Source organism: Lagenorhynchus albirostris, chromosome 8 (assembly GCF_949774975.1).
Source record: "Lagenorhynchus albirostris chromosome 8, mLagAlb1.1, whole genome shotgun sequence".
Classification (NCBI taxonomy): Eukaryota; Metazoa; Chordata; class Mammalia; order Artiodactyla; family Delphinidae; genus Lagenorhynchus; species Lagenorhynchus albirostris.
In genome coordinates, this window is record NC_083102.1 from 15,774,928 (window position 1) to 15,790,047 (window position 15,120).

Below are 15,120 nucleotides of genomic sequence, written 5' to 3' on the forward strand. Positions count from 1 at the left end.
TTCTCCTTTAAATGCCAGGAACCTAATAATGCTAATTTCACTCTATCATGTATTCATTTATTACCATTTCAGAAGCACAGAAATGTATTCCACTTTCAGTGGAAGCATGAAAATCTGCGTTTCAGTGTGTATTTGAAGATCTCAAGAAACTTTGAAGGTGAAGTTTTGTTTCAACCAATGGCATCAAAGTTTTTTGATGTTTGCTACTTGTAGCCTATTTTTAACTTATTAGCCATGAAGGCAGCAAACATTTCTCTGATATATGTCTAGCTTTAGTGCTTAAAGTTTACATATCTTTGCCATTAGTGCCTGTGGCTGATTACCTCAGTGACTTAAAACCCAATTCCGACCCAAATAGTAGAAGAAAAGTCAATAAACAGAAACCACGGAGAGAGAGCCATTTAGATTCTTCAGGAAGAATTTACAAATGCTTAAGAGCGATCTAACCAAGGAATAGGGCACTTCCGTCCTGGACCTCACAAGTAGACAAGGATGGGGCGGGGGCTGACCAGCCATTTGCAGATGGAATAGGGGAAGATGGCATCAGACGGAATAGCAAATATTGAATTAGGTGCCATCTGAGATCTCTCCCAGCCCTATAATGCTTTAATTCCATTACCTCGTTGGAGATCTGGCAGGCTAGCTGTCTCAAATAATTTGTAAGCTGTGGCATATCATATTAGCCACCTCACAGATGGACGTCTTAAGGAGCCAAGAACTTAGTGAACGTCTATCAGGAAAGAATTAACAACCTTTAAAGGTACTTTCTCAGAAACATATGTCGGACAGTAGGAGGTCGTGATTGACTGCTGCTGACGCGATTTGGGTTTATCCTTGGCTCCAAATTCAAAAACCCTTTTACAATTTATTTCACAGTCCTGACTTATTGTTCTCTACTCCAGGCAGGAGACAACTGTATTATTAGAGTTCTCTCTGAACTCAGCAGGTGTCAAAAGTCCATTTTAATCTCTGTTCAGAAGCCTTGATTCAATTTGGTTTTACTGCTCAATGTAAAGGGGCCTACTTGGATGTCTTCTTGGATAAGTTATTACCAGTCATAGTTTGGAAATGTCCCAGGGTAAGTACGCAATTTCTAGGAAGTTGCTAAAGGGAAGGCCATTAAGTATAGTTATATTTTAATAAGGCCCAGCCTGATAGCTGATGAAAGGATGGGTGGTAAATGTTTCTGGTTCACCACTATTTAATTAAAGAACAAGCAGTCCTGAAATGGTTTATGTGCCTTTCGGGCAGGGACATCCTCTTTTCTTGTAAATTCTTCCCTCTTTATTTGTGCAGATCCCACTAGAGATAAGATGCAAGGGGGTGAGAGAGCATAATGCAGCGTGAATTTACCTCCAGATCTAGAGAGCCAGATGGACACAGGACGGAAGTGGGCAGCCAAAGCAGGGGTTGCCTGGGGCTCCCGAAGAGAAAAGCCTCTAGGGAGCATCTCAGGGATGGTCTGATGCCGCACTGTGCTCAAGCCTCGGGGCCACTGAGAGTCCCAGAAGGATTTGACTTCTTTGCATTTCACTCATTTATTTGTTATTGTAAACAACTCAGACCAGACTCTATTTTAGGTGCTGGAGCTGCAAGGAGGATGAGGAAATAGTCTTTCATCCCAAGAATTCACACTAGAAATTAATATTTTAATCAAAACTCCATTCACAAAACAAGAACCAATTCAAATGAATTCTATTAAAGATTGGTTAGAAACATCCTTTATTATATCTAGGTTATGACTGAATAGAATCTCACGTTTACATTTCTTGAAAGAAATTAAATCTACAACTATTACTACTCTTCCTTCTCCTCCCCCTCCTCCCCTCCTTCTTCTTCTCCTCCCTCCTCCTCCTCCCCCTCCCTCCTCCCTCCTCCTCCTCCCCCTCCCCCTCCTCCCCCTCCCTCCTCCTCCCTCTCCTCCCTCCTCCCTCCTCCCCTCCCTCCTCCTCCCCCTCCTCCCCCTCCCTCCTCCTCCCTCTCCTCCCTCCTCCCTCCTCCCCTCCCTCCTCCTCCCCTCCTCCCTCCTCCCTCCTCCTCCCCCTCCTCCCTCCTCCCTCCTCCTTCTCCCCCTCCTCCCCCTCCTCCCTCCTCCTCCCTCCTCCTCCCCCTCCTCCCTCCTCCTCTTCCTCCCTCCTCCCCCTCCTCCCTCCTCTCCTCCTCCCTCCTCTCCTCCTCCCTCCTCCCCCCTCCCTCTCCTTCCTCCTCTTCTTCTTCCCCTCTTTCTCCTCCTCCTCATTATTATTATTATCATATCAGGACTCAAGAGACTTGTGATGCTTTTCTACCTTGCAAAGGAAAACTCTATATATGAGTAACAAAGGCCCAGTTAAATTACAGTTCGTCATAAAAACCGATGAGTCTACACAGTGGTTTAGGGGTGAGTCTTACACTGAATCATTTAAGAAATGTTAAAACAGGACTTTTTCAAGGTACAAAATGTAGAATAATTATACAGCTTTAAGGATGTCCTCTGTAATGTGAATTAGGATTTATATCCTTAATATCTTTAAGTAGAATACCTTGCAAACATTCACAGTCCCCGCTTGCATTCTCATTCAACGGACGATAGATGGCTACGTAACTCTGCACCTTGTCTCCCAACCCATGTCAGCAGACTCAAATCCTGCTAAGGTTTGAGATCTACTAACTCCTGTTTAGAGCTCTGACTATGGCTTCTGCTGTGATATTACTATTCAGGACTGAGTTTTTTAAAAAGGCCTGTGGAAATTGAAGACGCATCAAGATGCTAATAATAGTAACAAAATAACAATACATTATACTTGAAAACTTACTATTTACAGGAGTGTGCTAACTGCCTTACATGCATCTTCTCATTCAGTTCTCACTATATTCCTATCAGTCCAATTTTCAGATCAGAAAATGGTTTAGAGAAGGTAACTTTAGAGCTCTGAATGTCAAATGTGTGTTAATTGATAGAGTTCAGATTGGAACTACGATTTTGCTGATTCTGCATTCTGCTTTATGCGCTGTGCTGTATTGTCTTAAGGTTAAGTGGTGTTACTGCCAGGTGATTTGTGTTTCCAATGAGAAGAAGGGATTATGTGATGTTAATTGTCTGGAAGTGGGAACAAAAGCACCCAACTCGTCCCTTCCGTCCATGAGGGGTGTCTGTACATAGGAGACTGGGATGAGAGGAGTCTTTTATCAGTCTGTGAGAGACAATGTGTAGTAAAGAAATTGATTGAAAGAATGAAGAAGGTTGGAGGCATGAGGAAGGAGTTTGACACTAATGGATTGAAAGTCTCTGAAGAGTCAAATAAAAAAATCTATCAGCAGGAACTAAAGGGTAGCAGAGAATGATGAGAATTAGATCTAAGTTGTGTTCAGGGAGTTGTCTTGATGGCTCTGCACCTACCCCCCGCCGCCTCCAGCATCTCAGGGTAACAGGTGTGCATAGGTGGAGAGAGAAGGTACAGTCTGGAGATTCTGAGGCCCCTGTTAGTGACTTTAGCGAGAGGTGCTTTTATTACGGTTCTTGAGAAAGTCATGATGAGGATATTTGGGAGTTAAGTTCAGAGCCATCAACTTCCACTCTACACAAGGAATGTATTCTTGATGTTTCAGAGGAAATTCATGAGAAGGCGACAGGTTGGGGCCATTGTCCCGATTTTAAAGGACATTCACTGATTGGTGAGTCCTTTTTAGGGACCTTGAGGGGTTCCATGGAAGTCAGGTTTAGAACCCCTGATACAGAGCTTAAATTAGTAAAGAGTAGCTTGGGGTAGAAGTTGGCACAAAGGCAAATCCATTTTTACCAGGTTGTTAGTCTCTTCTATGCTCTGCTAACTTTCTTGGCAAAATTTAATTTTAGAAAACTAATGGCACTGCTGTTGCCCGGAGTCCAAGGAAAAGCTTAGTCATCCTTCACCTCCGGTCAGCCATTAATGGGACACTAATATATTTTGCCATCAAGGGACACAATCGAATTACTTGGCTTTCATTTAATCTCTGTGCACTTTTCTCCCCCATGTTCTAGTTGTCTGTTTTCATGTTATCACTTGGCCTGTAAAATACCAAGTGGGAGAAGATCCAGGAGAATCATGACACCAGCCAGGCTAGACGGTTTGCCCCCGGAGGAAGCCCAGCAGCTTGTTAGAAGTATCTAGGGAGTTCCTGCATAGGCCCTAGTCTCCTTCCAATACCTGGCAGCAGCAGATGCTAGTGCTTATTAGGCAGAACCTTACCTGAAAGAACAAGCTTCAGAATAATAATTATACCGATAATACCTAATATCGAGCACTTACGATGTGCCAGACATTTCTCTAAGCACATCACCTGTTTTGACTCACTTAATTCTCATAACATCCCCGTGAGGTGAATACTGTTATTATCCCCACCTTTCCTGTGGGGAAACTGAAGCACAGTGTCCTGATTAACCAATAACTGGAAGAACTTTACGTCCAATCCAGTCCATCTGACCTAGAGTCTGAGCTCTTAACCACTTTGCTGAGCTGCCTCCTGTACCTACTCTTTATACCAGGGTCCAGAGTAATTCAAAGGGATTACCCATCAGGGACCCTCTGGGTGAATGTCCTCAACCTTCCTGATTGGCCTGATCTGGGCCACCATTCGATAGCAGGCCAAATACCAGGTACCCTAGTCAGAAGGCTGGTTTTAAGCAAGCTGCCACTGGTGGGAAAGTGGGATGTGTTGCAGGTTGTTGGGAGAAGATGGGAGATGAGAGCAGAAGAGTGAATGTGTAGGAAGTGGAAGGAACAGAGCGTCGGCTGGTTAGTGAGAGTCTCCACTCTTTTCCATTCTGGAGATGAAGTGAGATAATGTATGAATTCATAGGGGACCTGGAAAGTTCTATAAGATTGGTGGGAGACTGTGGTTCAGGGGCAGTAGTGCGTGGTGGGAATCAGTGGGTTCAGATGAGAACCTGGACGGCAGACGTGTGTGGACAGACAGCAGACAGTGTTGGATTTTGAGAAGGGTGGTTCACACTGGTGAGCCCACGGGCAGCCCCCTGGAGGAGGGGTGCGGGGACCGGTCTGCAGTCACTCTCTGAATCCCATTTCCAACTTGGCAGGTGCCATAGCCAGCTGTGGACTCCAGCTCGCTGGAGAGGACCAGAACTCACTGCCACTAGATCCGCTGTTACCTCAAAAAGTGTTTTGGCGGAGCTCTTTCAGCCTCTGCCCTCTCTCTTCTCCTGTTACAGAGTATGATGGGCCACCGCGTTCTATGTTTCCAGCCTCCCTTTTACCTGCTACGCTTGCAGGAGAGTGTTTGCTAATAATAATCTTTGCAGTTCACTGGAGTGAACTTGACATTAAAAAGATCAGGCACCTCTTGGGAGTTCCTTGGCGGTCCGGTGGTTAGGACTCCGCGCTTCCGCTGCAGGGGACACAGGTTGGATCCCTGGTCGGGGAAACTAAGCTTCCCACATGCCGTGTGGTGCAGCCGAAAAAAAAAAAAAAAAGATCAGGCCCCTCTTAATTTCAAAATCAGCATTTGGTGTAAACGGTGTGTGATTACTCTGTTAATAATTCTTTCCTATCTACTTACATCTAACACCTAACACTGATATAATCCTTACTTTTATTCTTGCCCTGAGTTACCATTGATTTACTTATTGACGTACCTTTAAAATAATTGCGTTATTTTTCTAAAAATGATGATACTCAGTGTAAAATAATCCCCAAATCCCCCCATGTACAGGTAACCATCTCAAACAGCTTACTGAACGTTTTCTTCAGACACTTCTCTATAAACTCCTAAATTCCACAATTCCCATGAAGGAGATTATGCCATATGTAATTTTCGATGACTTTTTTTTTTTTTCACTTAACAACATATTGTACTCAGACTTTCTTTTAAAGGTAGGCACTCATTTGTAATATTTGCCCCGCGTTCTCCTGTTTGTACCAACAGTTTACTTAGCCAGCCCCCTGTCGATTGTTCATTGACCAAGAGTCTGAGCATCACGTAGGGATCGTCCGACTCTGCTAATCCGGGCTCTATGGCTTTGCTGTCAATCTGTGGGATTCTTGGCATCGTATAATAGAAGGAGCATGAAAGGGCTGAATGAAGAGTCCAAGACTCTGCTCCCAGCTCTGTCACTTAGTAGCTCTGTGACCTTAAAATCACTTTACCTTTCTGAATCTCAGGTTGCCTACCTGTAAATGGCGGTGTGGGTACGTGTGATATTAAAGGTCTGTTCTGCTCATTCACAAATGTGCTTTAAACCACATCTCCCATCCCAACTTACGCATGTCAGTTTTATTCACCAGTGCCTGTTCAGTTGGGGTATGTATGGAAGGAGTTGTTACACTTTGCCCTAAAATGAGTTTTTAGACAAGAGAATGAAATTTAAATTATTTCTCCCTCTTCCAGAGCTGCAGTGAAATTGTGTGTGTGAGTGCATGTGTGTCTGAGGTTGGGGTAGAGGCATCCTGCCAATATTTTTAAAGTATCACTCTGTCCTTCCATCCATCCTTCTCCTCTTTCTTCTCTCTCTCGCCCCTTCCTCCTCTCTCGTCTTTCCTTCCTTGTTTCTTTTTCTCTTTCTCTCTTTTCCTTCCTTCCTTCCCTTCCTTTCTTTCTTTCTTTTCCTGAAGTGAATTGAGGACTAATGCTATTCTTTCTGCTTCAGTCAATGGGGGCTTTTACCCCATAATATAAGACAGGAGAAGCAATAAAGACAAATGGGGATTGTGTTATATTAATATATTGAATAAATGTACTGTTCCATAGTGGTGATGATGAAGATCAAATTATTTCCCTCGACTAATGCCCATGATTAAACTATTTGGAAAATATTGGTTAAAAACGTCCAAGGAATCCAGGTAAAAGCCTTCTGAGGGTGAATGGGATGCTTCAGAAAGTTTGGTACGACCCCCTTTTAATTGTTCACTATCTATCCTGAACCAGTTTGAATTCCTTTAAAATGAATTGAATACTTCCTCCTCTTCCTAAAGAATGCACGTTGTACGTGTTTTAACACTTTTCGGTCCATTTTGGGGTCCTCAGTGGCACCATCACAGGCAGCATTCATTGTAATTGGCTTTGACTGAGAAGCGCCCCAGGGAGTTCGAGGTGTGTGGGGCCATTTCATTCTCAGCCCCGTGCTCTCTGGATTCTTGGTTTGATTTTTATGTTTTCCTGTCTCTTCTGAGAGCCAAGCTGTTATGGGCATATTTGCTAAAGCAGTTCTTTCCAGCTCTACACCACTTCTCAGCACTTCAGATTAGCTGCATCTCATTTATCGTGGAACTGAACACAGAATCTTATTGGAGTTTTTAATAAGTTAGTAAAAAAGAAAAAAAAAATGAGTGGGCTCCAGAAGCTTTTTCTGCTTATTCCCATGTTCTTGCCTCCGTTCCAGAAACTTGAGGTTTGCAGAGAAGCGTTCTCCAGATAATTGCCGTATTCTCATCAAGATCCCATGATTCTGGTTTGAATGTGAACTCTTTCTTCTTCATAAGAAGAGATGATATTGCCTTTAGTCCGTCCAGGTGCATATGACTCCCAGTTCCATTCTCTCCTTGATATCTGACCATGCGGTTCTTGTTTTACAGTCCCCAGTCTGTCCCAGACCGTCTGAGGATCCGGGTGAACAAAATCAGTTTACAAGACTATGAAGGATTCCACTATGACAAAGAGAAGCTCCGGGAAGCTTGTAAGTTGGAAGTGCCTAATGGATATCACGGGATCAGCCTGTTTTCAGCTTCTTGGTCCTCCTTGGTTTGATGGATAGATTCATCTTGTGTCTGAAAGTCATGATTAAAGAAATGAAGGGAAGTGTAGTAACATGGGAACCCCAAGTGACGCTCTGTGGGCTGAAGAAGATGGAACTAGAAAAGGGAAATCAGAATAGACTAGTTCTGCTCTTGATGCCACGTAAGGGTCTCTTGGTTTATTAACCATTTTAGTTCCCAGGCTGACCTAAAATGAGAAAAGCAGAATGATGGTGATACAACATGGTATAGTAACATCTAGAAAATTCTTGACACAGCACACGTCTCTTCCTGGAGGCTGCATTACCAAATACTGTCCTCATTCTTCATGCCAGTGTGACAGTTATCTGGGAAGACACGTCCTTCACTTCTAGCTGTTATGTGATTGTATGACGTCAAAGAAAGGCCCACAGCGTAGTAAATGTCAGGGTAAAATGAGTCATTCATGAGGTGACAGTGCTTCTGAAACCTTAAGTTGAGTCAACATACAAATTCCTTTTCAATGTTCGTATTTTCCTTATGCTTCTTTAACTATATATAACTGTTAGTTCACCTTGCTCAATATTCCATATTTATTGGACATTTTTTACATCCTAGTCACCGTTTTAGATCTTTGTCTGTACCATGAAAATATATGAGGTAACTGGGGAACGTCGGCCAGAAGCAGTTAAGACTCTACAGGTGTGTTGGATATTAGGGTTCTCGGTTCCTTCTTCATTGTGGGGGCCAGTAGTCAAGTGCAGTAAAGGCAGAGAAGATGAGGGCCAGTGTCCAAGGGCACAGGCAGGGATGCCAACAGAGAGAAGGGAGCGTTGTAGAGAACCAGGGATTTATGAACGAAAACCCTAACTGGCCCCAAGTGTGGACCTGCCTGAAGGTGTAGAAGATGAAAATAGTTAAAACTGGCAGGAGTGGCGTAGGGGGCACATTTCTGAGCTCTGATTCCTGAACCTGTGATCTGTAGTGGGGTGTACTGGATGGAAGTCCCGAAATCCAGGGACAGTCTCAGGGTGGGGCAGGGACTTTCAGATCTGGAGGTGACAGTGAGCAAGGATCCGCTTCCCCCGTAACTCAGGCACTAAACCTACCAGGGCATCCTGTATGGAATTTCTCTCTCCATCCTTTCACTGCTTCAGCTTCCTCAACCCTCTTCATCCTTTTCCGTAAACGTCAGTATCCTTCAGCTTCTCCCCAGCCTTCTCGCTCCATCCTTCACTCCTGTTCCCTTTGGTAGGAATGCTTTGAGGTGGAGGAGGAACAATTCCCTGAGCCTCTGCATTTCCCCCTTCTGCCAATGGCAGATTATATTTTCTAATGTAAATGAGATTATGCGGGCCAGACTAGCACAAAATCTAATTTAACCGTAAGGTGGTGGACCTATACGTTTGCAATGGGAGATTGCAAACAGTGTAAATTAAACTGACTTTTAGAGGCTACTAATGATAAAAGAATGGTGTTTTATGTTCTTTTTCTTACAAACTTCTAAACAAATAGCTTACAAGTTTGAAAAATTAAAAAAGAGACTGGATCTCAAGCCAGTAATATTTTGCAGCTTACTGTCAACTCTGAGGAGAGTCAGTTAGGAGTGGGGAAGCTTTTGAAATTTTTGGCTGAAATGAGATTTGAAGCTTATCTGTGGATTTCAATGACCTCTTCTTATCTCTTCTGGGGCATTATCTGTCCACTATTGCCAGAGGTAATTGTGATTTGAGTTTTTACCAGATGACATTTCCTGGCAAGTACTCTGCTTATCATCTCTTATGTGATAAAACATCTATGTGAGGAAACTTCTTATATCAAATTGGGGGAGGTGACTTGATGTAAGTCCAATAAATTCAGCCATGTCTTTTGGGACCCAGAAGAACAAAGAAACTCTCAAAGAGGGAATCAGAGCATTATCTCATTCTAAAGATTTGAGGAAAACAACATATGAATTAGAAGTAAAAGCAGGCAACTCAGTCATTCTACAGTTAATATATGGTGATGATGCTTCTCAACTGTGGTTGCTCAGGAAAGTCTGTCCTTGGGGGTTTATGGACTTATTCACACTCACCCTTTCTTCCCCGGCTCCAAATTGCAAGTGACTACAGATTCATGGGAAGGCCGACAGCTCAAACTGAGTATAAAGGCAAAAACCAGTTCAAATCCCAATGTGCAGTGCATGCCAAAATAGGTTATTTCTGAAGCATTAATGAAATGAAATAGAACACATCTAGATAAAAGGGACTCTAGGAATGTGCTCTGACCTGCATCCTGGAAGAACAAAGCGGGTGAATCCTCTTCGGTCATTCATTGATTGTCAACATCCAAGTCCGAACTAGAGCAGGTCCTGCATTCCTGGGTTCAAAAAATTAGTTCCCTTTCTTGATGGTACACCAAGTGACTCATCCAGGCAGCACGTGGCTGTTCTCCTTCACCATTTAATAGAATCTTGCTCATGTGTCTGGATCGTTATTCACATTAGATTACAAGCTCAGATGTTTGTTGTCCTACAAAGCCCTGCTTCTGTCTGTAAGGCAGGATTCCGTGGTAATTACGGGAGGGCAGCCCTTTTCATCGCCATATTTATTTTGGCAGAGAGAAAGATGGCTATAGTATTTTAAATACTTCCTGTCTCCCTTCCCTTTAGCCCCAACTCACCTGGCGGCATTTCCTCTAAAATGATAACACAGAGAGGGTTAGTCTTTCTCTCCTTCTGCTCTTATTGGTAAATTTCAGACTTGCTTAAAACAGTTATAGTTTTTTCACTGGATTTATGAATTATTAATCCTCAAGATAATGGTTATGTGGTCCAAGAGAGGAAAGTCTATTCAACTTGAAATAGAACATAAGGAGAAAGTAGCCATATTAAAAAAAAATTCTTCAAGTAAATCTATAATAATTATAGCAGAAACTCACTCTCATAATCAGAATGAAGTATATAAATAAGTTCTTAATAAAGCATATAATCATATAGTCTAGGCAAAGGGTAATCAGTTTTTTTAAATTTCTTATATTTCTAAGTACAAAAAAGTTTCACTGACACATGACATACATGTTTATATTTGGAATGACTTGATACTGGCCAAGATGTAACTCTATCTCCGGTAAACTGGCTAAACTTTACTCTGGTATCAGCTTACTCTGCACTTCTGAGTGGCCATGATAATTCATACGAGTCTAGGGCCTAAAGCAGAAAAGTAAAAACCAGTTTGGAACTAATGGAAAACAGATGTAGCCTATAAAGGTGGGGGGCATTGCTAACATCTGTTGTATATCAAGTACAGTGTTCAACAACCCTTTTACATACAGTATCTCAGCACCATGGATATTAATCTGGCCATTTACAATTTAGTGTATCTATATAGTGGATATTATCTCAGTATATTATTATCTGGTTAAGACTAATGATTGTGGCTAATTAGATATTTAGGCAGTTGTCCTAATGGAATTTCCTTGTCTTCTGTTTAATGACTCAGTAGAAGCGTCAGAAACATTTGTGTTTGAATCTCACTTGCAACCTTGACAAAGTAATTTTACTGATGACCAAATCTCTCATCTCTCAAACGAGAATATAATTGCAGCCTCGTAGGGTGCTGAGGGTTACATGTAATGTTGTATATGAAAGCCCCGCTGCACAGTCTGGCAACATTAGCAAGCCTTCCCAAAATGGTAGCTGTGATTGTTGGAGCTGCTATTCCAAAAGACACTGCTATGACATTGCCCTTCAATCTGCAAGTCCACAAGCCGGGCTCAGAGCAGCTGCCCTTTTTTTATATATATCCTCTCACCAAACTGCACACACCATCGCCACCCTCCAACTCTCTTTCTCACTTTCAGAAATAGAATTGAAAACACTAGTATATATTAAAGATTACGGAAAGAAAATATGAGTAATCATTTGATTTACTTTTATTGTGTCAGCTAGTACAAGAGACTGCTACGATGGCAAGGCATTTACACCTGTGAAACCCATATTTAGTGATCCGGTCAGATATCTGCAAAGTCCCTCTCTTAAGTCCTCATACATTTCTTAAGTGCATCATCTGCTGTCCATCATGGAATATTTAAAAATAAACTTTATTTTGGAATAACTTTAGATTTGCAAAAAAGTTGCAAGGATACTACTAGGAGTTCCTACGTACCTCTTACCCAGTTTTTCTCATTGTTAAACATTTTATACCATAGTACATTTGCCACAGAAACTGATAATGCTTCATTACTGTTAACTAATCCCGGTCTCCTCTGGTCTCTGACAGTTTGTCAGTCTTTCCTCCACCCCCCAGCCCCATGACCTTGACTGTCTTGAGGAATACAGGCCAGTGACCTGTACAATAGCCCCTATTATGGCTTCATCTGTTGTTTTACTCATAATTAGACTGGAGTTGTAGGTTCTTAGAAAGAATACTGCAGAGGCGAAGTACCCTTCCCATCCCGTCATATCAGGGGTTACCTGAGTCCCACATGACATGCTTGTGATGGTAACCTGCTCTCTTCGTTAAGGTTGTATTTGCCCGGCTTCTCCACTGTAAAGTTCCTGTCTTTTTACTTTCCCTGTGCTGTTCTTTGTAAGTGAGTCACCGTGTTTCACTCATCTTCAGAATGGGGGGATGTGGCTCACTGGATTTTTTTTTTATTGTTTTCAGTTTTTATGGATGATTCAATTGCCTTTGATAAACATGCCAAGATGGTGGAGCCATTCACTCATGCATGAATCCATGCTTCCAAAAACTGTACATTTGTATCAGTTATATGTTGGATATCACCCTAGATGCTAGGCATTGAAAGATGAAACCAGGACATGTAACATTACAGTGTCATTTATTCAATACACATTTATTGAGTGCTTACTCTGAGCAAACAGTGGTGGAAAAAGAAAAGCATAAATAATCCCTGAAAAAGCTCATCAAATGAGCTTTTCCTCATTTGATGAGGATTATGATAGAACTAAGGAAACACTGTGTATCTATTTTCTTAGTAAACATTTAAATAACGAAAGGAAGGGATGGAATATATAAGCAAGCATGACAAAAGCCAATCTAACCGCTAATTAGTTGAATGACCTTGGGCAATGCATTTACCGTCTTCAGGCTTCAGTTGCCTTATCTGCTAAATGCAGTGGTTAAACTCTATATTTCCTCAGGGTGTACTATATAGTAATAAACGTTTAGCCGTGTAGAAATGACATAGGACTTAAAAATTTTCCTCCTGACATGTTTACTTAGGAAAGTTTTTAAAGCTCCAACATCATTTATCGTAATGACTGCAAGCATCAGAACGTGTTAAGTGCGTTTTGCTTCATGAGTTTGCTAAAAACACTGATTTTTTTTCCCCCTATCGATTGCTTCATCTAAAATTGAACCTTTCCCCATCCTAACAAGTTGACAACAGGGCCGTTCAGTAGAGATTAGGCCTCCATTTGGTGGAGGTAGGCGTTCCATTTGAAATCTGTCTGAGGAGTTAAATGATGTCAGTCTGTCCTCTGAAGGGCACTGTCCATTGCTTTGCAAGTGTTTATGTTTATTTCTATTTTCCTGAGTTGACATTTACTCAGAGTTTTGTGTTTAGTTTCCTTTACTGTTCTCCCCTATCTTTTGTCTGTATCTTGTATTTATCCTTAATGAAAATGTAATGCTGATAAATAAAAATAGCTGTAGTTAATGCATATTGTACTATTACTGTGAGCTAGCAAATGTCTTAATATTTCTACACATATCATATGATTTAATTCTCCCAGCATCTCTGTGTACTAGGTAGCATGGTTATCCCCATTTTATATATAAAGCAACTGAGGCCCAAGAAACTTAAGGAAAATTCTAAGGACCTGACATTCTCAATACTTATTTAATCACTATGCTCCCTGTTTCTTCCAAGTAGTAGTTATTTTCTTTTATAAAATATTTTTAATAGCATACTTGTTTTTAAATCTTTCCCAATACTATTTCAAATGCTTTTTTGTATTTAAACTGACTTTACCTTAATTTACCAGACTCTGGTTTGTTGGACAATTTTCTGTTTTTGGATCTTTCTCTACCCCCCAAGTAAATCTTCTGTTCATAAATCCATGTATTTGTTGACTGCTTACCATATTTCTAGTACTACTTCAGTTGACGGGGATACTGAAGAGTGCCTGCCCTCATACAGCTTATACTCCATTTGGAGAAATAGACAAGTGAATAAGTGATATAGCAGTAAGTGCTGTAATGGGAAATAATGCAAGAGTGACAAAGGATCCTATTTTTGATAAGGTGATCAGGGAGAGACTTTCTAAAAAGGTAACATTTAAGCAGAGACCTAAAAGTAAAGGTTGAGTATGCACCTGGATTTCTGAGGGAAGAGTGTCCCTAGGCAGAGAGAGTGGCTAGTGCTAAGGCCCTGTGGTGCAAACATCCTTGGACTATTTAATGCACAATAGGGAAGTTCATGTGGCTGGAACCTGGTTAGTTGGGTGGAGAAGGGTATGAAGTCATTTTGAAGTCGTAGGAAAGAGCTGGCACGTGGAGGGGGCTTGTAGACCGTAGAGAGGCTTTAAGTTTTATTCAGAATGTTATGAGAAGTTCCAGGAATTATTTGAGAAGGAGTATAACATGTCTGCATTTATTCTGAATAATTCTGGCTGCTGAGTGGAGAATTGACTGCTGGGTTGTGAAAGTAAAAATCAGCGCACCAGATACAGGGCTAACATGATATTCCAAGTGAGATGTGTGCTGGAAGTTGAGGGAGTTAAAGTAGCAGAGTTGGGGAGAAACAGTTGGACTTTGGATCTGTTTTGGAGGTAATGCTGGTAGGATCAGACGATGGATTAGCTGCACTGCGTAGGAGGAAAGGGTGATTCAAGGATGCCTCTGAGGTTTTGGGCTCAGCAACTTGGTGCATAGAGTTGGGGCAGATGTAGAGGACCCAGCGGTGACCAAGAAGCACTGAGTGAGCTAGGAAAAAACAAAAAACAGGAGAGCTTGCTGGTTAGAAGCCAAGAGAAGAAGAAGATTTTATAAAAGAATAGTGACAACTAGGTCAAATGCTCTGTGAAGGTGGAGGGAGATGCACGCTAAGAACTGGTCATTGGATTTGGATAGAGGGTGGTTATTAGTAACCTCACAAGAGGTTGTAGAGGGAAGAAGGTGAATAGAGTAGGTTCATGTGCAAATGGGACCAAAGGAAGCGATTCCACATAGACTGCCCTTCTGAGATGTTTAACTGGAAAGAAGAGAAATGGAATGGGGGCTGGATGTGGAATCAAGGGAGGTTTGTTGTTGGGTTTTTTTAATTTGTAAGCTAGTTCAGCTGTGTAGGCTGGTGTGCGCGCCGATGGGACAGTCCACTAGAAAGGGAGAACTTGATTCAGGAGAGAGAGGGCCAGCTGCAGGAGCAATGCCTTTGGATAGGTGGAGATGGGGTCCAGTGCACAGTGGAGGGGTGGGGACAGTCCCCGAGA

At 42.0% G+C, this 15,120-nt stretch overlaps 1 protein-coding gene across 2 annotated transcripts in view; it reads left to right on the forward strand.

Moving 5' to 3' along the window:
• Nucleotides 1–15,120, forward strand: part of DGKI (diacylglycerol kinase iota) — a 447,808-nt gene that overhangs the window by 319,746 nt on the left and 112,942 nt on the right. For both annotated transcript variants that reach the window (XM_060155951.1, XM_060155952.1), the window contains one exon: nucleotides 7,548–7,648. In XM_060155951.1, coding sequence (XP_060011934.1) covers nucleotides 7,548–7,648 — 101 coding nt within the window. The remainder of the gene's footprint in view (nucleotides 1–7,547; nucleotides 7,649–15,120) is intronic.